The 26,794-nt window shown below is 32.2% G+C and overlaps 1 protein-coding gene across 2 annotated transcripts in view; it reads right to left on the bottom strand.

Annotated features, from left to right (window-relative positions):
* The window catches only part of LOC114336116 (ral GTPase-activating protein subunit alpha-1), a 208,858-nt gene that overhangs the window by 41,610 nt on the left and 140,454 nt on the right, over window positions 1–26,794 (bottom strand). For both annotated transcript variants that reach the window (XM_050650360.1, XM_050650361.1), the window contains 4 exons: window positions 18,534–18,863; window positions 15,623–15,991; window positions 10,414–10,672; window positions 7,692–7,864 (listed from right to left, as the gene is read on the bottom strand). In XM_050650360.1, coding sequence (XP_050506317.1) covers window positions 7,692–7,864; window positions 10,414–10,672; window positions 15,623–15,991; window positions 18,534–18,863 — 1,131 coding nt within the window. The remainder of the gene's footprint in view (window positions 1–7,691; window positions 7,865–10,413; window positions 10,673–15,622; window positions 15,992–18,533; window positions 18,864–26,794) is intronic.

Genomic DNA, 26,794 nt, shown 5'->3' with positions numbered 1-26,794 from the left:
ACTTTCTACGTACATAATATACTCTTCATTGGTAACGATAAAGTCATTAGTTATCGAGATATTTGAAGTTAAATATGAAACGGCACAGTTATTTTGATTAATTTGCGATATGATTCATATGATTAAAATTTAAAAATTATTTGTACCCAGTACTTTAAAATTATTTGGCGTATCCTTATCATACTTGCCAGAAAGTTTAGGTACTGTACACCCTACTAAACTAAGACGTTTTACATACGATACAGAGGCGACAGGGAATAGTGGCTGGTTGACCCTTCCCAAATTCTACGCCACTGACGAAATTGCTATTTTAGTGTAATTTTTTGATTTTCCAATACTTTTTATGTAAATAATATACTCTTAATTCGTAACGATAAAATGATTAGTTTTTGAGATATTTGAAATTAAAAATGAAGCGACACAATACATTAATCAAAATAACCGTGTCGTTTCATTTTTAACTTCAAATATCTCGAAAATTAATGACTTTATCGTTACGAACGAAGAGTACATTATTTTTATAGAAAGTATTGGAGAATCCAAAAATAACTAAAACAGCAATTCCGCCAGTGGCGTAGAATTTGGAAAGGGTCAACCATTCACTTTCCCCCGCAGTACGCCTCTGGTAATAGCCAGAAACGTTTGTTTAACATAATTAAGGAGTTTGTACAGTACCTATACTTGCTGCCAAGTATGAAAAGGATACGTCGAATAGTTTTAAAATTCTGAGCAAAAATAGTTTTTAAATTTTTAGATAAAACACCCTGTAACTCAGTAAGGAATGACATTTTATTTAAGTGTTTTAGGTTAAATCTTCATATTTTGTGCTAAGGTTTCTCCAGTTACTATATGGACAATTATTAATGAAACACCCTGTATAGTCGGTATATATCGGTCCAGAAACTCTACCGACAAACGAAGACAGGAGATTCCTCAGATAATTTTAAGACAATTTAACCCAATTCACCTAGTCCGAAAATGCTTCTTAAGGGAGCTAGAGCTCTTTGAAGATGGCGTCATGAAATTAGTTTTTCTTAAATACCTCCACAACGCTTCTATTTAGAAAAACAAAAATTGGTACGCATATTTACTTTTCAGAGATGAAGCGATTCCATCCATTGCAAATTTCTAGTACTGGTCATAGGCGTCCGTTTTGGGTAGAGCAACGGGTATTTTATCGCATAAGTTTTTTGTCCTTAACTTTTATGCATTTTTGACACCGGATTATTAAATTGTGAGGTATTCTAGTACTAAAAGGTACTCTTGCTTTAAGTCGGTAGGACACACCGTTTTCTAGAAAAATCGATTTGAAAGTTTTTCTTTTTACTAATTTGAAAAAAAATTGAAAGAACTTTTCAACAAAAAACGAAGTATTTTACCAACATATAGTAAGAGTAACTTTTAGTACTCGAATACCTCATAATTTAATAATATAGTGTCAAAAATGCTCAAAAATTCATGACAAAAAAGTTATGCTATAAAATAACTGTTGACCTACCCAAAACGGACCCTATGACCAGTACTAGAAATTCGCAATTAATAAAATCGATTTATCTCTGGAATATAAATAAATGTACCAGTTTTCGTCTTTCTAAACAGTTTTTTTTTAATTTTATTTTTAATTCAAAAAGCGAAAAATTTTCAAATCGATTTTTCTAGAAAACGGTGTGTCCTACCGATTTAAAACAAGAGTACCTTTTAGTACTAGAATATTTCACAATTTAATAATCCAGTGTCAGAAATGCATAAAAGTTAAAGATAAAAAAGTTATTCGATAAAATAACCGTTGCCCTAACCAAAACGGACGCCTATAATCGGTACTAGACATTTGCAATAGATGGATTAGATTTATATCTTGAAGATAAATACGCGTACCAATTTTTGTTTTTCTAAATAGAAGCGTTCTGGAGGTATTTAAGAAAAACTAATTACAAGACGCCATCTTCAAAGAGCTCTAGCTCCCTTAGGAAGCATTTTCGGACTAAGTAATTGGGTTAAATTATCTTAAAATTATCTGAAGAATCTCCTGTCTTCGTTTGTCGGTAGAGTTTCTGGACACCCTGTATAGTATACCGGGTGGTGAATTGGAAAACGGGCCATAGGAAACTCAATGTAAAATTCTAAATTGTTGAATTCCTGCTTCCCTAATTATTCTACATCAAAATACATGAGAAACTATTTGTAGAGGATTAAAATCTGTATTAAAAACAAAAGTTAAAATTGTTCTACGATTTAAACAGAGTCCAAAATTTTGAAAAATAGAATACATTTGCCATACCTAAGTAAGTGCGTAAAAGTAAGGCCACACGTTACTATTTCTGACAGTACGCAAACTATTGACTGAATAAAACATCTTTATTATTACTACTTTCTTCTCAACTGAGGACATCTTTTCGACTTTACTGTTTTTTAAACAATAAAAACGATAAAATAAAAATACTGACAGTACAAAATATTGTTAATATAATAATTTCATTGTGACCGAAGGCAACCTTATACACATTCTTGCACTGCGTGTGGCCTAAATTTGGCAAATAGTTTGATAAAATTTATTATATTTTAGAAAATTTTGGAATGTGTTTAATTCGTAGAACAATTTTAACAATTGTTTTCAATAAAGATTTCAATCCTCTACAAATAGTTTCTCATGTCTTTTGATGTAGAATAATTAGGGAAGCAGGAATTCAACAGTTTAGAATTTTACATTGAGTTTCCTATGGCCCGTTTTCCAATTCACCACCCTGTATAAATATATAGTTCACAGCCACTATCTAAAGATTTATAAAACTGAGATACAGCATAAAATGATTACAACAAGTAAACGAATATCAAACAATGAATTAATGGCGCAGACCTCAAACATTATAATGATAAGACGTCACGACCAATGAGGGCGCGTTTTGGGCTGGCTGCTATAATTTGAATTTTCTCTCGATTTTAATCGTTTTTAGGGGCCAAACGAAAGACAAAAACAACTTTTCTTTGATATATGTATATTTTAAATTATGTTTCGTTCTTTTTTGTGATTTATAGCATATTTTTCGAATTTAAAATTTTATGCAAGTTCCCTATTATCTACAAAACATAAATTTCTTTTTAAACTATATACAAATTAACAAATATGTATGTACATATAGCAAGCAGATTTCCGTCAGTTCTAATAATAATAATATATTTAAGTATTTTTTTGTTCCTTCTCTTCTTCTGCTCTTTCAATTTCCATCTCTCCAGGGTTTACTAATACACAATAGAAATTCGTTGTTTTCTTCTTAAACATTTCTGTTAAAGAATATCGTTGTTAAAGTTAACTCACAAGAACTTTGCCAAACCAAAAGTGAATCCTTACTTTTCTGAGTGTGTATGGTATTGTATGACTTCTGAGAGTTCACAGGTGTGTAATGTCATTTCTCTGTATGTTTTCTGTTAAAAGCGAGACAAATGAGAGATGCTTGTGCACCTGTGAACCAGTCCCTTAATTCTTGTATTTAGCTCCCCTTCCCTACAATTGGAAATCAGGTGTGACGGATAATCTCACCTAAGCAATATTCTATTGTAAGCGGTACCAGGTTAAACATAACGTGCGGGTTATCTATAACCCACGCTTCTGACCCATCCGTAAATACTGAGTGAATCAGCCTGTTAAATATTTCCTTAGTTACACTTGAGTCCACGAGTCTTACCCGTGCGTCATTAATACCTGGCGAGATAAAACACATACTTTTTATCTAGCATCATTCTCTTCCACGCATGAAACTAATGACAAACCAGCTACCGCCTGTTATTAAGTAAAACACATGCTATTTTTATGAACGATCTAGACTCAGTACATTGAAAAGAGATAGGTACAAAAAATACGATTGGGGATGCTTTCACATATTTTAAGTACAATTTCTGACGTTTTGGTTTGTTTATTTTTGTGGCTAGTTTGTTGAATTTTTTGCTGTTATTTTGTCGAATGTTTGCATTTTGAAGTTTTTTATAGTATACAAACAGTTGTTTTTACAAATCGTGTTTTTTCAATTATTGCTCTATATCTCCTAAGATTTTAACTTTAAACCAAAAACACCCAAATAAAAATTCAGTGTAATTAAATTCTGCACAGAGACATGTTTTTCCCGATTTATTCAACGAAAATTTCCCTTGGAAAATGCGGGTTTTTCCAACAATATCTTTAATTTTCAACTAAAATTTGAGGTAAGTAATTATTTATTAATAATTAAATAACTTGGTGACATAAAGCCCTTTTGGTATATTACCAGAAGTCGATGGAAATTGAATGAACAGTTTAGCAACATTTAAATTGTTAATTAAAAATTTACGGTCGCTAAAATACCCATAATAATTATGTTACATAAGAATCATTACGATTTTTGTATAAAAAGGCAGTATACCTATCCAATGTACTTTACAAAATTTAAATTGGACTATTTAAGCGGCCTCAGGAATATTTTAAAATTATAAACGATTTTGTGGCTTATAAACAAATAGAATATCTCGGCAAATGTTAGACTAAATTAAGTTATGAAAACGGTATTGGAAAGAACGCGGCATGTAGTATGGTATAACTAGACCCAAACCCAGACATCCAAAGTGAAAGTTATCCTCCAACACCAAATTGTTCTATATGGTCCACGTAATGTTCAGAAAAAAGTCACACCATTTTGAGCGTCGGGTTTGGGGTTGAGGAGAGGGGGGAGAAATCGGTAAATTCGTAGTTTTTTACGTTTTTTGTCAATATTTCTAAAACTATGCAGTTTAGCATTAACAACCTTCTATACAAAAATATTCTACAGAAAATTTGAAATAAAAAAGGTCCTATGCATAATCCTTCTAAAATGAACGGTTCCAAAGTTACGGAGATAGTATATTATAATTGGTCCAAAAAAAGGCCTAACCCAGACATCCAAAGTAAAAGTTTTCCTCCAACACAAAATTGTTCTATATGGTCAACATATTGTTCAGTAAAAAGTTACACCAATTTGAGCGTCCGGTTTGGGGGGGGGGAGATGGGGAAAGTCGGTAAATTAGTAGTTGTTTTACGTTTTTCGTCAATATTTCTAAAACTATGCTTTAGAGTAAATTATGTTCTATACCCAAATTTTCTACATAAACTTTAAAACAAAAAAGGTCGAATACATAATTGTTATAAAATCAACGGTTCCAGAGTTACAGAGGGTGAAAAGTGGAGGTTTTCGATACTTTTCATATTTTTTGGGCAATTTATAATATTATTACTGATGAAAGAAATTTTTTTGTAAATAAAATTTGCTATTTCAGTGGCCGATGGTATGTTAGTGATAAGCCCTTGAATAAACGTCAACCTCACCACCCAAAATCATCATCAATTGTCCAAATAATATAAAAAGTATCGAAAACCTCCACTTTTCACCCTCCGTAATTCTGGAACCGTTGATTTTATAACAATTATGTATCGGACCTTTTTTGTTTTAAATTTTATGTAGAACATTTTTGTATAGAACATTGTTTACGCTAAAAAGCATAGTTTTAGAAATATTGTCCAAAAACGTAAAAAACTACTAATATACCGACTTCTCCTTCATCTCCCCCCCCCCAATCCCGACGTTCAAAATGGTGTAACTTTTTACTGAATAATATGTGGACCATATAGAACAATTTGGTGTTGGAGGAAAACTTTTACTTTGGACGTCTGGGTTAGGCGTTTATTTGGAACAATTACACTATACTACCTCCGTAACTTTGGAACCGTTCATTTTAGAAGGATTATGCATAGGACCTTTTTTATTTCAAATTTAATGTAGAATATTTTTGTATAGAGGGTTGTTCATGCTAAACCGCATAGTTTTAGAAATATTGACGAAAAACGTAAAAAACTACGAATTTACCGATTTCTCCCCCCTTTCCCCCCAAACCCGACACTCAAAATGGTGTGACTTTTTTCTGAACATTATGTGGACCATATAGAACAATTTGGTGTTGGAGGATAACTTTCACTTTGGATGTCTGGGTTATGCCATTATTTGGATCAATTTTATCATACTAATGACGCTTCCTATAAAAGAAAAAACGTTTAATTGCGATGAGTGGTGCCTGAGATACGGCCGGTCAAAGTTGACCGGCATGTACGGCGAATATATTATAAACAATAGTTCTTAGTACTTAAATAGTTCAATTTCAATTCTGTAAAGTACATTAGATAGGTATAGAGCATTTTTATACAAAAATCATAGTTGTTCTTATGTATCATAATTATTATGGTTATTATAGCGACCGTAAATTTTTAATTAACAATTTAATTGTTACTAAACTGTTTATTCAATTTCCATCGACTTCTGGAAATATAATCTATGCCAAAAGGGCTCTTATGTCACCAAGTTATTTAATGATTGATAAATAATTAATTACCTACAATTTTAGTTGAAAATTAAAGATCTTGTTGGAAAAACCCGTATTTTCCGAAGAAAATTTTCGTCCAAGTAAATCGTGAAAAACATGTCTATGCAGAATTTAATTACGGTGAATTTTTATTGAGGTGTTTTTGGTGTAAAGTTAAAATCTTTGGAGTTATAGAGCAATAATTGAAAAAACACGATTTGGGGGCACCATTTTGTTTATAAACAAAGTAGCACACTATTTGTAGACTTTGCATACCTATAATATTATTATATAGAATCACAAGATTCGATTCCAGCAATAAAATTGCTGGTAAATAACATTTTCCAAAAATGGCCTATTCTCCGATAATCTGCCCAGACTATTCTCTAGAAGTACATTTCCATTTGTGAAACGAAAATTTTATAGTGACGTTGTATTAATTTTTCTCTTTAGTAAAACGAAAAACTGTGACGATCGAGAGCGACACATAAAATAGATAGAAAAGTCAATTTACTCAATGAGGGGAGTCCGTTATACAAATGTAAACACTTCATTTAATTATAACAAAAATATACAGTAAGCACCACGCTAGTAAACACACGGGTATCTAATTTCTAAGAATGGGCTAATACAGCCCGATTTCACCTGTGACTTTTATGCCTGTCATGTCATGTGACTGTCATCAAACTATTTAAAATAATTCTTTCCCATACAAAAAATACATTAATTAATACTATTGTTACCCCGCTTTAAAAAAACTTTATTCAAACACCAAAAATATTACAATATTTTATAACTTTTACAACTTTAGTAAAATGACAACTATAAAATTAAAATACAGCTGCTCTATATGTCAACTTTCTATTTCTAGACGTTACTACACATAAAAGTAAACAGTGAAAGGTCCAGGACTGTATTACCTCAATATATCCGTGTGTCTAGTAGCGTGGCGGTTACTGTATATTCCTACTAACCTTTTATTTATTAGTGCGGAATATTTTATTTATAAATTACCTTTAATGCGAAATAAGCCACAATTTTACCAAAAAAATTATTTTATTAACGTTTCGAAGCCCAAATCGGGTTTCGTTGTCAAAATACAAAATACTACTTTTGTATTTTGACAACGAAACCCGATTTGGGCTTCGAAACGTTAATAAAATCATTTTTTTGGTAAAATTGTGGCTTATTTCCCATTAAAAGTAATTTATTATAAAAATGCCACAAGAAAATAGCTTCAGAACAAAATTTTATTTATATCATATTAGGCGCGGAATATTTCATAATTTTTATTACAATACTGGATTATAATTAGTAACATAGATTTAAGAAATTACCTTATGTGTTTCTCGACAACTTTGATTGTCTAAATTACGTAACTCCCTTAACAATCGCTCAGTCTTATTAAGTAAATGCAACTGCTGCCTTCTTTCCCATCCTGCCAATCCTAATTGAGAAAAGAAAAGACGACAATGCTGGAAAGCGTTCTGTTCGGTTACGGTGGCAATATCTAAAATTATAAAAATAGATAAATAGATTATAAAAAAAAAGTATCAATAATATAAACTCAACCGCAAAAGTTTTGCACCACCAATAATTGTTTACTCAATGTTTACTGAAATTTCTTTTTTGAGCTTATACCGGGTGGAACAACAGAAATGTTTTCCTTATGCTAAATTTGAGGCACCCTGTAGGAACGACAAGGTACACGGGTGGATATAGATCAAAATCGTGTTGTAGTCTCATGCTTTGTGAACATTTACTTTTTTGAATTTGCCTGATATCTTAAAAATCAAATAAAATAGACGGTTTTATTCTTTAACATGGGTTTTAACTAAAACAATTCTAAATTAACAATAAAAAAAAACAGTTAACAAAACTTTAAAAATATAAAGAAATATAACGTAACCTAATATCGCGTGTTTCTCCCTCTAATTCTTTAGCGAATTCTTCGCGAGTTTCAGATAGCAATAACCATAGTTTCTATATCTTGCAGGGAAGCAGGAAGGGGATGACGAACTGAGGGGCTGTACCGACAATATGCCATAAATAATCACTATAATCCATTTCTGGACTATGAGTGGGCCAATTTAATATCTGAGTATTTACCTGACTTAAATATTGAGTACCAACACCAAATCTGTTCTTGCTGTCAAGGAGACTCCACCCCAAAACATCACACAGTCTCCATTAATCAATCTTACCTCACTTATGTTGCACTGTGCATATCGCTCACCTGGTCGATAAACAACTCTTACATGTGTCGATTAGAATTGTTAATGTTTGTTATGTGTCTTTCTGTTTTTAAAGTTTGTTAACTGTTGATATTTTTTGCCGTTAATTTTGAAGTCACTTTTGAAGACCAAACCAACTACAATGTGAAAAATACATTTACGTTTGTCGAACAAATTAATAATGTTACAATCTCTCAAACCTATGTACTTATATCCCTAGATGCGATATCACTATTCACAAATATTCCCCTTAACCTGATCATAAAAATTTTAGAACAAAATTGGCACTTCGAACCAAATACCACACTAAGTAAGAATAATATCTTCAAGCTGATCGACTTTATTTTTTCTAATGTTTACTTTTCTCTTGGTGGAACTTTTTACTCATAAATCTTTGGCACTCCCATGATTAATCATTATGTAATTATGTAATGTAATTATACCACATACACAAAAATAAAAATTCAATCAATTATAAAACAGATACAAGCAGGTTAAGTAACATTTATTTCAATATTTTAGAATTCTAAAAATAACAGAATATTTAACAAATGGCTCAATAATGGAGCTCTTAGGCCTCAGAACATGCGAAACAATATACCTGACTCAGTGGTTGTTCTCGTGAAAACGACATGTGTAGTTCTAAGTTGCTTTATATAACATACCTACAGCAATTCGTAAGTTATAATATTATAACATTATGTTTGTACCTAATTCTTAGTTAATTTTGTAGTTTGTTCCTGATGAAGATGAAAAATAAATAATCATCGAAATATCGAATTCAAGATAATTACATATATGTAGTTTCAATCTAAGCCACAGACCGCAATTCCCGATAATTTAACACTATTATATAGTGTCATACAATATGTACAATATGCAATAGACAATATGCACGGTAGATAAATACAAAGGATTTCAAATCCAGTTCTATATACAGGGTGTTTCATTAATAATTGTCCATGGGACCACTGGAGAAACCTTAGCACAAAATACGAAGATATTTATAACCCAAAACACTTAAACAAAAAATATTCTTCCTTACCGAGATACAGAGTGTTTTATCACAAATGTTCTAAAATGATTTTAGCCTATTGTTAAAGCCCCTTTTAATATTTTTTGTTCAAACTTGACACACAGTTCACACATGTTAGGAGACGTGCCGTAGGGATATATACTTCATTTCCCCCCCTTTTTCCCTCACAATCTACGCCAATGTCTTAATAATCATTTCAGCATGTTTTTTTGATTCCTTGTTACTTTTTACATAAATATCATCCTTTTGTCTCATTGCGATAAAGCAGTTTTCAAGTTATTTGCGTTTAAAGATAATGGATTCCATAAGACTATGCATTTTAAACTACATTCAATAATATTATGTGTTTAAAATACATAATTTTATTGAATCCATTACATTAAAACGCAAATAACTTGAAAACTACTTACTCTATCGCATTGAGACAAAAGGATTATATTTACGTAAAAAGTAACGAAGAATAAAAAAAACATGCTGAAATGACTATTACGACAGTGGCGTAGATTGTAATGGGGTAAAAGGGGCGAAAAGGAAGTATATATCCGTACAGCACGCCTCTAGTAACAGCGGAAAACTATCTTTTAACACTAGTTAAAGTATCCTAACAGGTTTCTCCAGTTACGATATGAACAATTGTTAATGAAACACCATGTATATTTCTATACCGACCAGAGTCGGTATAATTGTTGCTTAGGTATGTAACAAACAGGTTTGAAAAAATACAGACATTGACTGTTAATATTTAGGTTCAATTAAAGATCAAGAAATTAAATTAAATGTAATACTTACTTTGTTGGTAAGCAACGCTACTGAACGACGGATAACTAGTCTCTGACCTACTGTTGGGTCTCTCGACAGGCTGTCCGAGCATTGAATCGATTTGTTGAGAAAACCTACTGTCCTCCAATTCTAGGTTTCTCTGACTAATAACGGACGCAATTGCTTCGTTTTCTATATCAGTACTCATTGGAGGTGCAGCTGGTTCGTTTAACTTTTGGTTGAAGTTTTCTAGACATTCTGGACTCGTGTATCCCAGGTACTGAAGTAACTATTCACAAAAAAACAGTAAACTTAATAGACTAGGAGCCGGTATAGGTAAAATTTGCTAATCATTTTAGGCACGAAAAGACCCTATAACTTAAATAAACTTAAATAGTAGAACCTAAAAGAAAACGTATGAACACTGTGCCGTCACTTTTTAGTGGCGCATCAAACTTTCCACTTATGGACGGGATAAATAAATTAAAAGATACCCTCCCTCACTCCCAGAATTCAATTTTATTCATTTTTTTAAGTTCTATGTGAATAAATGATAAGACTCAGCCTAATTTTAACCCACCATCCACTTCTCCCTTACCCCACCATCAAAAACTTAATTTTTCGTTTTTATTTTTTTTTCGGAGGGATGCAAGGAATTTTAAAATTTCAAAAAAATCATAGGCATTGTTGGGGCTTTTACAAAACATGTCTATTTTTTATACATCTACAGGTTGAGTGTACATAACCTCAAAAAAATTTTTTTTTTTTGGAGGTGGCTGAAGGTCTATTTTTTTCTATTATGTGTATTTTATCAAACACTACGTTTTACAACATTACCCAAGTTTTACAATTTTATAGGCGTTTTAAAAAAAATTTACATTAATTGGTTTTAAGCTTGTCATTAAATGTATTTTAGGTAAGTTGTACAGAAAAAAGTTTTTATGACTTTGGATGAACATTTTTTTAATTGATATTTTTCCGTTCTCGTTCTGTTTTCCTTAATTTTCTCAAAAAGAACTTGTCTATTTCATTTTCAAAATAAAATAAAGTGCACTTTAAAGAATACATTTTAAGGTTCTATTAATCAACTTTAATCTTTTTTATCTGCCATGAATCAACCTTAATAAGTCTGCCATGAAAGAAATAAAAGAAATAAAAAAGATGAATCAATAAAAGAAATCTTAACATATGATCTACCAAAGTATTAAAGATGCCATAGACAAAGATCCTATTTCATCAAGAATTAAATTTGATTTAAAATCACAAATTCAAAATGAACATGATTTCACTTTAGGAGACCAGATTCTTTTTAAAGGTCAGATAATTGTCATGCGGGACATACTTTTCTTAGCAATCATCAAGGTTGGCAATCATCAAGGTTGGCAATCATCAAGGTTGGCAATCATCAAGGTTGGCAATCATCAGTGCTATTCTAACTTTTGACACTATAGCCCGAAAGAGTTCAGTTGAGCTGCATCCAAACCATTCTCTGAGATTTCTCAGTCAGGACATTTTTCTCCTACCTATGCTGCGCCTTCCTTGTGTTATATGACCCAAGTATTGAAGTTTTCTTATTTTGATGGAATCCAGTATCCCCCTGCTGTTCTGTATTCTTCTTAGTACTTTCTCATTGGTTATTCTGTCTGTTCAGGAGATTCTCAGCACTCTTCGATATGTCCACAGTTCAAATGCTTCCAATCTATTGAGACATTGTTTATCAAGAGTCCATGTCTCCACACCATACAAAAGAACAGAAAATACATAACATTTTAGTACTCGCTTTCTAAGATTTAGGCTGAGGTCTCTACTACATAATATTTGTTTAATATTAGTGAATGCACTTCTAGCCTTATCTATTTTAATTCTGATTTCTTTGGTATAATCGTTTGTTTCACTAATTTTTGTCCCTAGATAGTTATAATTCTGGACTCGTTCTATCGTCTTATTATTTACGTGTACATTGATGTTTCTAATATTTTCCTTTGATATAGCCATGCGTTTTGTTTTCTTTATGTTTGGTGACAGACCAAATTCTTCACTCGTTACAACAATCTTATCTAAAATTCTTTGTAGATCTGTAATAGTTTCTGCTATTAGTATTGTGTCATCAGTGTATCTAATTTCACATATGGGTAGGCCATTTATTTTTATGCCTGCTACTTCATCTTCTGCTTTTTTGAATATTTCTTTTGAGTATGTATTACACAGTGATAGCGACAAGACACAGCCCTGTCTAACGCCTCTTTTGATTTTTATTTTATTGGTGTTTAAATTATTTATTCTTATGACAGCTTCTTGTTCATAATACAGATTATTTATTATCTATTATTATATCCCATGTGTCGATGTCGAAGCAGACATAGATGTCCTGGTTTACATCTAAACATCTCTGTATTAGCACATTTACTGCAAATAATGCTTCTCTGGTTCCCTGAGCATTTCTAAATCCGAACTTTGTCCAATGGCTTGTTCTAACTTTTTATGTATTCTACGATGAAGAATCTTTAGAAATACTTTGAGTATGTGGCACATTAGATTGATGGTACGGTGTTCGCAACATTGTCTGGCATTTCTATTTTTCGGTATAGCACGAATGTTGATAGAAGCCATTCCTTAGGTAATATACCTGTTCTGTGTATGATATTAAATATACTTTACTACATACTTTAGCGCCCTTTAAATCCATTATACCCAATTATGAAATAATTCTACATTTTCTTTTATTTTTTATTTGTAATAAAACAACAGAAATTGCAATAACTTAAATTTTTCTTGCCATCATCAGTAACTGATTTACTGATGATGGCAAAAAAACAAATAAAACCTTCAATCTGAATTGAAACAAATGAGTGTTTTTCTAGACAAGTGAAAGAGCTTACCAAGTGTGAGCTTAGCCCAGAGGTCGGCAACCTGCGGCTCGCGAGCCGCATGCGGCTCTTTCGATGTGAAGCTGCGGCTCTTTAGTTCCACACGCAAATATTATTTATTTTACCAAAAACAAACATTTAAAAAGCCTTCTGAATCGATTAACGAGGATAAGACACCGATCCTCTCAGTAACCTATACTCCCAGAAGTTAAGAACTTCTGGGATTGCTACCGCTCTCGAGACAAACTAGAGGGGAAGATATAGCGAATGCCGTGTAAAAATGCCTTGAAGAGAATGAGATCGATTTAAATAAAATAATTTCAATAGTAACAGATGTAGCCAGAAGTATGACAGGAAGACATAAAGGGGCACCATCGATTCTTCAAAGCAAAATAAATCACGAAATTCACATCAAGAACTGCTTTGTGCCCAAACATTTCCAGCCGAAATAGTTGAGGTCATGAATTTGGTGATCAAGATTGTTAATAGCATCTTGTCAAAAGCACTCTACTATCGTCAGTTTAAAGAATTCATAAACGAAATCAGTATTCCGACCTCCTTCTTCACAATCAAGTACAATGGCTTTCCAAAGGTAAGGTGTTAAAACGTTTTGTTTTGTGCTCGAATCAAATAAATACATTCCTAAATGAATAAGGCATTAATCACCCTGAATTAGGGAACGACAAATGGTTGCAAAAATTGTACTTTGTGGTCTCAGCGAAATACTGTCACAGCGAAATTAAACGAGCTCCATCTAAAACTGCAAGGAAAGGGAAACCCAGCCTATGTTTTGGTGGAAGAATTGGTTTGTTTTGAAGAAAAATTAATTCTTTTTTCAGATGATATTCAGAGCGGCAATTACTTCATTTTCAATTTCTAAAGCAATATCGCGATAAAACCAGTGCCACTGTTGACACGAATTACTTCAGCACAGTTACAAAAAAAATTAAAGATGAATTTTCTGGTAAATTTGAACAATTCAAAACCAACAAAACCACTCTAGCATTTATAGTAAATCCTCTCAACACAAATAGTAACGAAATCCACGTTGACCCATTTGGAATTGATACTGGATCTTCAGAAATGCAATTGATCGATTTAAAAAGTAAAGGAGTGGAAAATTTACAAAATTTCAAAGCAAGTTGGAAGAGTTGGAGGTCCAGAAATGTATGTACATACGCAACGCAACAAAAGTAGACAGCTTTGAAAGAAATGCTGCGAATTGAGGGTCTTATATTCGACGCATGGAATAGTCTTCCAGATTGCTACAGTGAGGTGGAGAAGTTATCATTTGCAGTGCTAATTAATTTCGGATCGACATATTCTTGCGAGCAGGAGTTCTCTTGCACGAATATAATTATTAAAAGTAAACTAAGAAGCCAACTAACAAATATAAATTTAGAGTCATGTTTGAAACAAAAAGAAGTTATGAGCCAGATTTATCCAAACTTTCCAAAACCATACAAAGCCAAACTTTCCATTGAGATTATTTGCTCAATTGTTTGTCATTGAAGTACAAGGTACAAGTTAGTGTTGTAAGTGAGTAATTGGTTGTTTTAATAATTTTTTTACTTGAATAAATGAAATGTTTGAAAATATGTGAAAAACACTATAAACATATGAATAAATATATTAATTTTTTATCAAAGAACTTTATGTATGCGAGTACTATTTATTGTTGACAAAAAAATTGTGGCTCTTTAAAAACTTTGAAATTTTGGAAATTGTAATTTTTGACTCTTCCGACTCAAAAGATTGCCGACCCCTGGCTTAGCCGATTAGAAGAAGTATATACTTTTATACCACTGACAAAATTATACCTACTTTATTATCTAAAAGATAAGAGTACGCCTCTGCCTTAATCCCTCAGAAAGATTTATGGAGTACCGAATTACAATTTTTTTCTCTTTTTGGCCCACATACACTCCCATTTGATTTTAGATTTATTGATATAAATTTACACCGTTATTGCTCAAAATTCAGAGTTAGCGCAATGATACGAAATTATTGTAATCTCGACACCAATCTATTCATGTAAATTTTATTTCATTTGAGTGACATATTTTCCATAAGATGTGTGCAGCGTCCTTCCAGTAATATAAAACACGTTCGTGCTCTCTTATAAATTTTAGAATTCAACTATCAAGTTGCAGCTGAACAGGTCAGGCATCGCGCGCGTTGTTGTATACAAATGAGTTTTAGCTCAGGTAGGTACCGTTAGAAATACAGCTATAACTTCGTTTCTATTTCTAATTTCTTGATAAAATTTTTGGACAGTATTTCTATTATAAAAGGTTTGTTTTTATAAAAAAAAACGATTTATTTTTCAAATTTAAATAATAAAAGTCCACTTAATAAATAAATATACGTACATCATCGAGTTGGTCCAAATCAGGCGCTGCATTAGAAACATCTGGTAAAACACTAGGAGGTCTATGTCGTATAGCTCTTTGTGGTAAATTATGTAATGGTGATGATACCATCAAACTTTCCATCTGAATACCACTATCAACGTTATCTGTCTGAGACTTTTGAAAGTCAAGATCTATTCGTTGTTTGATATGTTCCGGATTTTTGTATAGAATGGAAGCATCCCAACTTGATTTTCCGGATAGATCTCGTAAAATAACCCTTACTTGCTTGTCAGCAGTTGATAGACCAGCTGTTATTCCTCCTTCTGGCAATTCTAAAGCTGGAAGCTCGACCAAGCTTGCAATTATATTTTTGGACAAAATGAACAACTAAAAATATAAAAAATGTGTTTTTGCTAAAATAAGAGCAATGTAAATATTTCTTTCATTAGATCTTTGGAGTATTACATTAAGGGCATAGGCGCAAAATGTCACCTGACAAAATGTTCAATGTGTTTTAAATGTATTAATTTTTTTCTAATCCTGAGAAAACTTATATGTAAATATTTTTGAAAAATTTTAACGCAGAATGAAAGATTACATTATTACTGAGCCGAAAGTCCCTGAAAACTTCTATAATGTTTATTTTAGTAAGTTACAGGTGTGAAAATAAAAGAGAAAATTTAGTGTGCTTTTTAAATGCAAATATTTCATTCAAAAGTAACTTTTTATTTATTCTAAGGGACTTTCAGCCCTAGGAGATAACGTAACCTTTCTGCGTTTAAATTTTTCAAATATACGTACTAGTTTTCTGAGGATTAAAAAAAAATAATATATTTAAAACACATTGATAATTTTGACAGGCGATATTTTGCGCCTTTCCACTTAAATCTAACAATAAAACACTGAAACCCTTTTGTGTTCATAACTTCCACAAAAAGTATTACAAATTAATGTCACTATAGCTGTTTCGGCAGAGTGCCTTTCTCAAGAGATGGATTTTAGTGTGTGTCTGCACTTTAAAGTCTTTAACTGAATAAGTTGAGGAGGAGGCTGTTTGTCACAAGTTGGTCATTTAGAATTATATATATGCATTTTTTAATTTATTAATTTCTATTATACATATATTCTAATAAAAATAGCTTAAGGTCTTTATTTTGAATACGGAGAATTTGAAAGTATTCATTAAAAGAATGATTATGATGATGTATGTACGTAGAATCAGATTTTCTATTATTCAAAGCCGTTTTGTGTTTGCTATACGTTTGTTAAAGATCCTGCCAGTTTGACCGATGTGAGTTTTTGGACAGTCATCACATGTCAGGTTGCATACACCACGCTGTAACAATTGCTTTCTCTTTTGGCTCGTATTGTTTTTAATATATGAGACCTATATAATCAAAACCTGTTAGATCCATTTTATGAGATTTTTCAGGAGACTAAAAAACATTAAAAATGTAAATTTTCCAAAAAGTATTCGACATTCTTAATTCCAAAAAGTATTCTTAATCAAAGTGGCATCAATAAATGTTATAAAATGGTGGATTTGAGCCGAAAACGTATGCCTGTACATTAATAGATACTTGAACTTTGAAACTGTGTAAAAAAGGGAAAACGAAAAATTTATGATTTAGTAGGTTTTGATTCTGATGGGCTCATATTTGATGTTGGAAACAAGTTGTTGTTGGGAAACTGGTGTTATTCCTTTATTATGTGTTTGGCTATCTTTGTTGATATCTTGCCTGTATATGTAACAGACTGGGTACTGGGTTTTTCTGGTGGTGGGAAGACTAATTTCAGAGCTTTTTTTATGCAGTTTTTGGTTTACAAATTTGTTCATTGTTTGTTCGTTGTACCCATTACTGCTATTTTGTTAATGGTATTCAATTCTATCTCGAAGTTATTTTTTGAGATGCGAATTTCTGTTAATCTATGTAACATGCTATGGAAGGCTGCTAATGTATGTTGTGTAAGACGGGATGATGAATTGTGTATAGTTGCGTCAGTATGGGTAGGTTTATGAAATACTGATAACTCATGTTTATTAGATAATTTTTAAATCTACAAAATTTATGGATTGATTCGGTTCTGTTCGTATTGTAAATTCAATAGAGTGAATTAATGTATGATAAGAATTGGTGAAGTTCCTGTCAAGCAAGTATATCGTCCACATATCTCCTCCAATCTAAGAACTGTTTGAATACGAATTGTTTTGAAGTAGTTCTTCTTGATGGTTTTAGTAAAAGTTGATTCTAAATATAAAATGAAGATTTTTATTCAACATTTCCTAGTAAAAGTAGACTCCAACTAGGAAAAGTATGCTCTTCCCAATCCCATTTAGTAAGAATTGATTGCTTGGACGGTTCAAGTCCAGCTAATTTATCTGTGGGTATGAACAACAGTTAAATAAATAATAGTTTAAATAAAGTTTTTATTATTTGTTGCTAAGTATTTGAAAATCTTAAGAAGTAGAACCAACACAAATGCAAACATTTATTCTATAACATATTCTATCTATACACAAATTCTAGAAATAAAATGTTATTGGTAAATGGGTATGTTCAAATCGTGATAAGTTGATAACAGTCACAACAAGGAGATGTGCCTTCATAAAAAAAGCACTCATAGTCTCAAAGAATATTCAAGTCAAACGAATAAGAGTTATTTCTTTTTTCCCAGGATCTACTTACTAACAAGGGTTAGGAAGAGGCTACTTTAACTAGTAAAAATTTAATTTAATTTTTCAAACCAACTTTTACTGCTCATCTTAGTTTGAGTTGACTCGAACTAGGTATAGTCAACTCTAACTGATAATCAACTTCAACTGTAACATATATAACTCAATTCTAAATGACATACCTAAGATAAACAGCTATAATATCTCGTTTTTGTAACGGTCGAATCCATCTATATTACATTAAAATTTGCTTACTTGTATATTTGACGCAGAGAAAATACTTGTTGACAAATCGTCCGAACTCAGATTAGGTACGTCATCGTGTTCCGCAACAAGTGAGCTGAGTCGCGTAGCACCAATAGCCATTGGGAAATGGCCCAGATGTGAGACTAGATGTGAAAGAATTGTCCTTGCGCATAATTTAATTGCATCTTGACACTGATTATTTTTTGAAGACGATATTTTTTCCGATATCTCGAAATCGTCAGCAAGGATGTTTGGGTCGAAGTCGTCGTTTATGCTCGGCTGACTAAGACCACCTGGGTGCTCCAACGACGCTTTTCCAAGCATTATTTTATGCAGAACCTACATAAAAATGAAACTTATTAAATAAAATACAAAAAGTATATTGAATTAGTTATAAGGTTTAAAAAAAATGTTCTTTTGTAAGAGTCCGTCACTTAAATAAATTTATAAAACGTTTGTTCCAATAGGGATCCCCAAAAAAGAACCCGTAATTTCAATTTTTATAATTACTTAGAGGTGGACAATCCATATTACCTACCGAATATGTACCTAGATTCATGTATATTCACATTTATGGTTCTCTCCTTACGTATAATTTTGTTAAGTAGTAAACCAAGCAAAAAACACAGCGGGGATTTAAGACTATTTAATTAGGATGTAAAGTGGTTCTGATTACTTACAAAATTTTCAACAATGAAGATTGGTAAGAGGGAATTATTTTTATTACTTTACCATCATTTTTTAGAGGCCGTGGATAATGAAGGCACTATTTCTGTGAACACTCCATACCTGTAAATTCTTAGTTGATATCACTGTCAACGCTGTTGCTTGCGTCGGCGCGACTTGAAGTAAGGTTCGACACTCGATCAAAAGTTTTGATTTTATGGCGTTAATGTGATTTTTTAAAGAAAACCTGTTGTTAGAGAAAGATTGTTTTAAATTGGAAGAAAAGTTACGTTGTTTTGTTTGAAAAGGCGAGATATTATTTATTTTGGTTGATTGCTGGTTTGACTCAAAAATTGGTTCTGTAAGTTTGTAATGTATTCATTGTTAATAGACAGCCCTTTTTGTAGTAGTTAATTATGCGCGTCCATTCGATTTTCAAGCCGTCGCGGTGCGCTGCAGTCACTGACTAGTTTACACCTTCATTTTTACATTATTTTGGGTCCGCCAGTGGTAATTAACGCCACTTTGACGTAAAAAGTGTGTTTAAATGGGCCAAAATGGCCGCAGCTGTACATACACGACAAATTCACAACAAATCCTTGACATTAAATTAGTTATTAAGCATTTGCGTATTTGCACATTGGCAATAATTTAACTAAATAAATTATTAGAAAAAACTGTGTTAATAATAATTAGTATGATACAATTGATCCAAATAATGGTATAACCCAGACATCCAAAGTGAAAGTTATACTCCAACACCAAATTGTTCTATATGGTCCACATACTGTTCAGAAAAAAGTCACACCATTTTGAGCGTCGGGATTGGGGGGGGGGGAGAGGGGGGAGAAATCGGCAAATTTGTAGTATTTTACGTTTTTCGTCAATATTTCTAAAACTATGTCGTTTAGCATGAACAACCTTCTATACAAAAATGTTCTACATTAAATTAAAAATGTTCTACATAAAATTTAAAACAAAAAAGCTCCTATACATAATTGTTATAAAATCAACGGTTCCAGAGTTACGGAGGGTGAAAAGTGGACGTTTTCGATACTTTTTATATTATTTGGGAAATTGATGATGATTTTGGGTGGTGAGATTGACGTTTCTTCAAGGGCTTATCACTAACATACCATCGGCCACTGAAATAGCAAATTTTCTTTACAAAACACAATCCTGTTAAAGAAAATTTCTTTCATCAGTAATATTATAAATTGCCCAAAATATATAAAAAGTATCGAAAACCTCCACGTTTCACCCTTCGTAACTCTAGAACCGTTGATTTTATAACAAGTATGTATTGGACCTTTTTTGTTTTAAATTTTATGTAGAAAATTTGTGTATAGAACATAATTTATGCTAAAGCATAGTTTTAGAAATATTGACGAAAATCGTAAAACAACTACTAATTTACCGACTCCCCCGTCTCCCCCCAAACCGGACGCTCAAATGTAACTTTTTACTGAACAAACACAAACAATTTTGTGTTGGAGGAAAACTTTTACTTTGGATGTCTGGGTTAGGCCTTCTTTTGGACCAATTATACTATACTATCTCCGTAAGTTTGGAACTGTTCATTTTAGAAGGATTATGCATAGAGCCTTTTTTATTTCAAATTTAATGTAGAATATTTTTGTATAGAGGGCTGTTCATGCTAAACCGCATAGTTTTATAAATATTGACGAAAAACGTAAAAACTACGAATTTACCGATTTCTCCCCCCTCTCTTCCCCAAATACGACGCTCAAAATGGTGTGACTTTTTTCTGAACATTATGTGGACCATATAGAACAATTTGGTGTTGGAGGATAACTTTCACTTTGGATGTCTGGGTTGGGGTCTAGTTATACCATACTAATACCAATAATACCAATAATAACGTCGGAAAAAAAATTATTTTAAGACAACTGGTTCTTTAATATATTCTTTCCTATGCTTCCTCGAACACCGTACCGGCCATCTGGCTGCTGATACAGGTTGCGTTCATTACTGCGCAGCACATTTGTAAAGGTAAACATATCGAATTTAAAATTATTGTAAGACGAAAAATTATTTTGTCATTACTTTTTAAACATTATTAGAAAATATGAACTATAATTGCCTGACATTTTTGTGGTTTAAAAAGTAATGACAAAAAAATGTTTCGTCCTAAAATAATTTAAATTCAATATACAGGTTGATTGATGAGTGTGATAAAGCTCACTAGATCCGTTGTAGTAATAGATAGCAATAAAAGTTGATAACAAAAATTGTAGCCAACTTTCAGCTTTACATTACGAAATTAGTTAGAATGTTACAGGGTGTTCGATAACATAGTGGCAAACCAAACTTATGTTTTTTTTTTAAATGGAACACCCTATATTTTATTTTATATTCGAAATTCTCTTAACTTTCCCATCACAAAAATATAAAGGTTTGTTATGTTATGTAGGGCTTTTACAAAGTTATAACCAATTTTTTATGAAAAACGTAACAGCAATGGTTTATTCGTGCTATATTTTTTTGTTGATTGTCAAAATTTATAAAAATGGTTGATATTGCTAATTTTCCTTATATCGAATACAGAGTGAGTCAAAACGCAAGTACATTCTTTTCTCAGAAATTTTAAATGGAACACCCTGTATTTTATATCACCATCGAAAAGTATCATTACCGTACTGTAATTTTTGTATAATATTCCCTATGTCTAAATTTGTTAGTTTTCGAGATATTTTCATTTTTCAGAGCAAGTTATTAATTAAGGTGTTCTATTTAAAATTACTGAGAAAATAATGTACTGATGTAATGACTCATCCTGTATTCGATATAAAGAAAATTAGCAATATCAACAATTTTTATAAATTTTGACAATCAACAAAAAAATATGGCATCAATAAACCATTGCTGTTGTGCTTATTTTTATTTATACAGGGAGCTGAACTTATTACGATTTTCGTAGAACATTGGTTATAACTTTGTAAATAACCTGTATAACATAACAAACCTTTAAATTTTTTGTGATGGATAAGTTAACACGACTTCGAAAATAAAATAAAATATAGGGTGTTCCATTTAAAAAAACATAAGTTTGGTCTGCCACTATGATATCGAACACCCTGTAACATTCCAACTAATTTTGTAATGTGAAGCTCAAAGTTGGCTACAAGTTTTGTTATTAACTTTTATTGCTCTCTATTACTAAAGCGGATCTACTAAGCTTTATCACACTAATCAATCACCCTGATTTTGTATTTACCTGTACAGGTGTGCTGCGCAGTAATGAACGCAACCTGTATCAGAAGCCAGATGGCCGGTACGGTGTTCGAGGAAGCATAGGGAACAATATATGAAAGAATCAGCTGTCTTAAAATAGTTTCTCGAAAACGTTGCTAGCTCTTAGACCATAATAAATTACAAAAGTTTAATCAATGTCAAGTATTTTTTGGGAATTTTTCGTAAGTAATAGTGAGACAGAGACGCACCATATAGTGTGGCGCGACGAGGCGGCTTAAATATCGAGTGGACGCGCATAATTAACAACTAAAAACAACGATCTAAATTGAAATATGCATCGATTACTCTTCAGAATCTTGAAACTTAACAACCCCAAAATTACTAATTTACATATGAGTTTATAAGCCTCAAAAATGTTTAATTTAAATAGTTTATAATTCAAAAACTTTTGAGAAAAATGACAAGAGATCTTTTTTATTTAGTATCACTCAAAAAAACCTAAAAAAATGTTTTCCGAAACAAAAAGTTGTTTTTAGCATTTGTTTAAAAAAAATGTTTGAATAATTTATTGAAAAAAAATTCCATCCAGCTCCTTTCAGATTTTTAAAGGCGACATCTTGGGACAGGAATCCGCAAAAGAAGCCGAATCAGAAAATTTTCCGTACGGGAGCGGCCTGAAAACCTGGACTATTAGAACCTTAAAATTAACTGTGTTTTCTTTAAGAGGAAACAGTAGCGATCAACAGGTAGCGAAAACGCGTTCCAAGATTGGGGCTGTAATTTTGAATATTTTTTCGAGATATTTGGCACACGTATTCGTAATATAATAAAGAATGACGGTACAGAGCCCAATTTGAAAAATATATTAATATGTGGAAATTACTCTGTAATTAAATACAATATTAAAAAAACGAGCCTGTACCGCCATTAAGAATAACAAAAAAATACACTTTCTCCAAATAAACTTTTTTATCCGATGCCTAGATTTTGTGTCATTTTGGAACTACTAAAATTTTTTATTTCATTAGTAGTTCCAAAATGACACAAAATTAGGCATCGGATAAAAAAGTTTATTTGAAGAAAGTGTATTTTTTTGTTCTTCTTAATGGCGGTACAGGCTCGTTTTTTTAATGTTCTATTTAATTACAGAGTAATTTCCACATATTAATATATTTTTCAAATTGGGCTCTGTACCGCCATTCTTTATTATATTACGAATACGTGTGCCAAATATCTCGAAAAAATATTCAAAATTACAGCCGTAATCTTGGAACGCGTTTTGGCTACCTGTTGATCGCTACTGTATCACCTTATAAATAAACATATGATTGTCTGAACTTTAATCCGAGAAATTATTAATAAATAGTCCAAGTAATGAAGTTTAAAATAGGACAAAACCTCGCAATTTTTACAGAATGGATCGATTTGCTTGAAAATTTAAGGATAAGTAGTTGATAGTCCAAGGATCAAAATCTATATGATACCGAAAGGCGTAAAAGACCATGGGGGTGGTTGCCACCCCATCTCGGGGGTGGAAATTTTTTATTATTTTTTGACCGCAAACCAAAGTGTTAGTTTTATATCGAAAAAATCAATGTTTTTAATAAGTCTTCTGCTAAAACTCCAAAAGTTTTCGTTTTATCGAAACAGCTTTACTTAACAAAAATGTAGCTTTTGAAAAAAAAAACAAAACCTTTTTTAATCTTCTTTACGACTAATAGTAATCAAGCTATACTTCATTATATGTTAGCTCTTCTTCGTCAAATGCTAAATATTGTAGTTTCAAAGTCAAAAGACGGGAAAACTATGCATTTTTCGAGGATAACTTGTTCAGACTAATTTAAAGTATTTAAAAATATCTCATCATCATAATTATCTTTGCCTTATCCCTATGCGGGGTCGGCTTCCCTAATTGCATTTCTCCACACAACTCTATCTTGGGTCATAGCAATGTTAATCCCCTTTACCAACATGTCCTGCCTTATCGTCTCCCCCCAGGTCTTCTTTGGTCTTCCTCTCCTACTCCTTCCAGGGATCTGCACTTCAGCTATTCTTCGTATTGGGTGATTAACGTCTCGACGTTGAACATGACCAAGTCATCTTAACCTATGCTCTCTCATTTTGGCATCAATTGGTGCCACACCGAGACTTTCCCTAATATACTCATTTCTAATTTTATCCTTCTTTGTCACTCCACTCATCCATCTAAGCATTCTCATTTCCGCCACATGCATTCGTTGTTCCTCTTTCTTTTTCACTGCCCAACATTCAGTTCCGTGCATCATAGCCGGTCTTATGGCTGTTTTATAGAATTTTCCCTTCAGCTTCATTGGAATTTTTCTGTCACACAACACACCACTCGCTTCTTTCCACTTCATCCATCCAGCCCTAATTCTACTGCATGCATCTCCATCTATTTCTCCATTACTCTGTAATACCGATCCTAGGTACTTAAAACTATTGCTTTTCACAATCAGTTCACCATCCAAAGATACCATTTTATTTGTAGTAACTCCATCTTTAAATGAACATTCCAAATACTCTGTTTTTGTCCTACTCAGTTTTAAACCTTTTTCCTCCAGACCTTGTCTCCACTGTTCCAGTTTTTGTTCTAAGTCTCTGTCACTATTTCCTATTAACACTACATCATCAGCATACATTAGGCACCTAGGAATACTACCCTGTAGTTTCGCTGTTATCTGGTCCAAAACTAATGAGAATAAATAAGGACTAAGCACCGAGCCTTGGTGCAATCCTACTTTCACCTGAAATTTATCAGTCTCTCCCATACCTGTCCTAACACTAGTCGTTACTCCCTCATACATATCTCTCACAATCTTTACATATTCGCCAGGGACTCCTTTCTTATTGACCACCACAGAATCTCTCGAGGAACTCTATCATATGCTTTCTCGAGATCAATGAATACCATATGAGCGTTGGTCTCTTTATTCCTGTATTTTTCCATCAGTTGCCTTGTAGCAACACTATAGTGTCGATTCATAGAATGGTGAGATTTCACTCAAATAAAATGATAAAAAAAATGAGAAACACACTGGAGGAAGCTAACACATATAAATACCACGGTAGCTCTAGTCTCTAGAGATTATAGGGATGGATTCTTATGGATATTATTAGAGATGTGATGCTGTTTATCAGATCAAATTATGAAAATCAAATAAAAAAAAAATATTTTAGTACAACGATCGGTGTCAGGTCTTATTTTCCAATCTTCAGCGGGCGCCACCATATCTTTCAGCTAACCTAGGAGAAACATGGAAACCACACAAAACAAACATGGTATACATAGTCAGATTACACAAAAAAAAATATATGAAATATTTATTAGGAGGTTAACTACCTTTACTATATCATCTAGATACACCTCATCATCTGGAATAGAATTAAGTATAAAAAAACTAGGAATAGTGAACAACGGTAATAACGTTAGAGTATGGTATATTTATCGTTCAATTAAATAACAAAAAAAATTATAATTTTATCAAAACGAAAAAAAAGATATTATTATTATTTACTATGTAATTAACTTATTTTTGGACGCCGGAAAGCTTTCTTAGTCTTCACAAATAAGAAATAATATAATATTATGTAGCAGAGTATTCTAACAAAATTCTTTAGAAACTAAATATTCAATTTTCAAAAAAAAAACAGGAAATAAGCTGGATTCTGTCGTCACATTCCGAATCGATGAGAAATATTAATAAAATTTATTACTTTAGTTTTCCAAATGGGTATGTAGTGGAAATTCAGCAACAGGATAAACAATTGTAAAACAATCAAAATATGGTTGACTTTATTCGTACAGGCCTCAAACTAGACGGTCTTAAATTGAATTGGTCTCAAATTAACGGCATATCAAAACGAGAGCGTCCTAACCATATACGCTACCTCGCAAAATCTGGCCAAAAAGTCAGGACTTTTTGTGACTTTTTCACATTCCAAAACCTGTAACAATTTATACCGTAAGACAAACGTTTTCTTTTATCGATGGACAGCCATTATTAAACCGAAAGGAAAGGAAATATTTAATGAACACTTACCAAAATTATTGTGTGAAACCAGATTGTATGCACAAGTAAATTTTAAAATGATTTATTAGACAGTGACAGTTAGTCGGTGGATTATCAGAAAAATGACTTTCGTTATGGAATTTGTTGCGTTTGAAAATTGAATTTAAAAAGTTTTCTCGCGGTGACCACTTATTATTATGATTACGTCATGCAAGTAATCGGTGTGAATTAAAAGAGAAATAAATATTATTAAATTAAAGGTATACTTATTTCGGATCGTTACACAACCTCCTTCACGAACTAAAGCTCGCTAGCGCGATTTAGATCGGACTATGGGTGTGGAAACACACGTAACGA

Source organism: Diabrotica virgifera, chromosome 5 (assembly GCF_917563875.1).
Source record: "Diabrotica virgifera virgifera chromosome 5, PGI_DIABVI_V3a".
NCBI lineage: Eukaryota > Metazoa > Arthropoda > Insecta > Coleoptera > Chrysomelidae > Diabrotica > Diabrotica virgifera.
The sequence above is the reverse complement of the archived record's forward strand: the minus strand, read 5'-3'. Positions and strand labels throughout refer to the sequence as shown.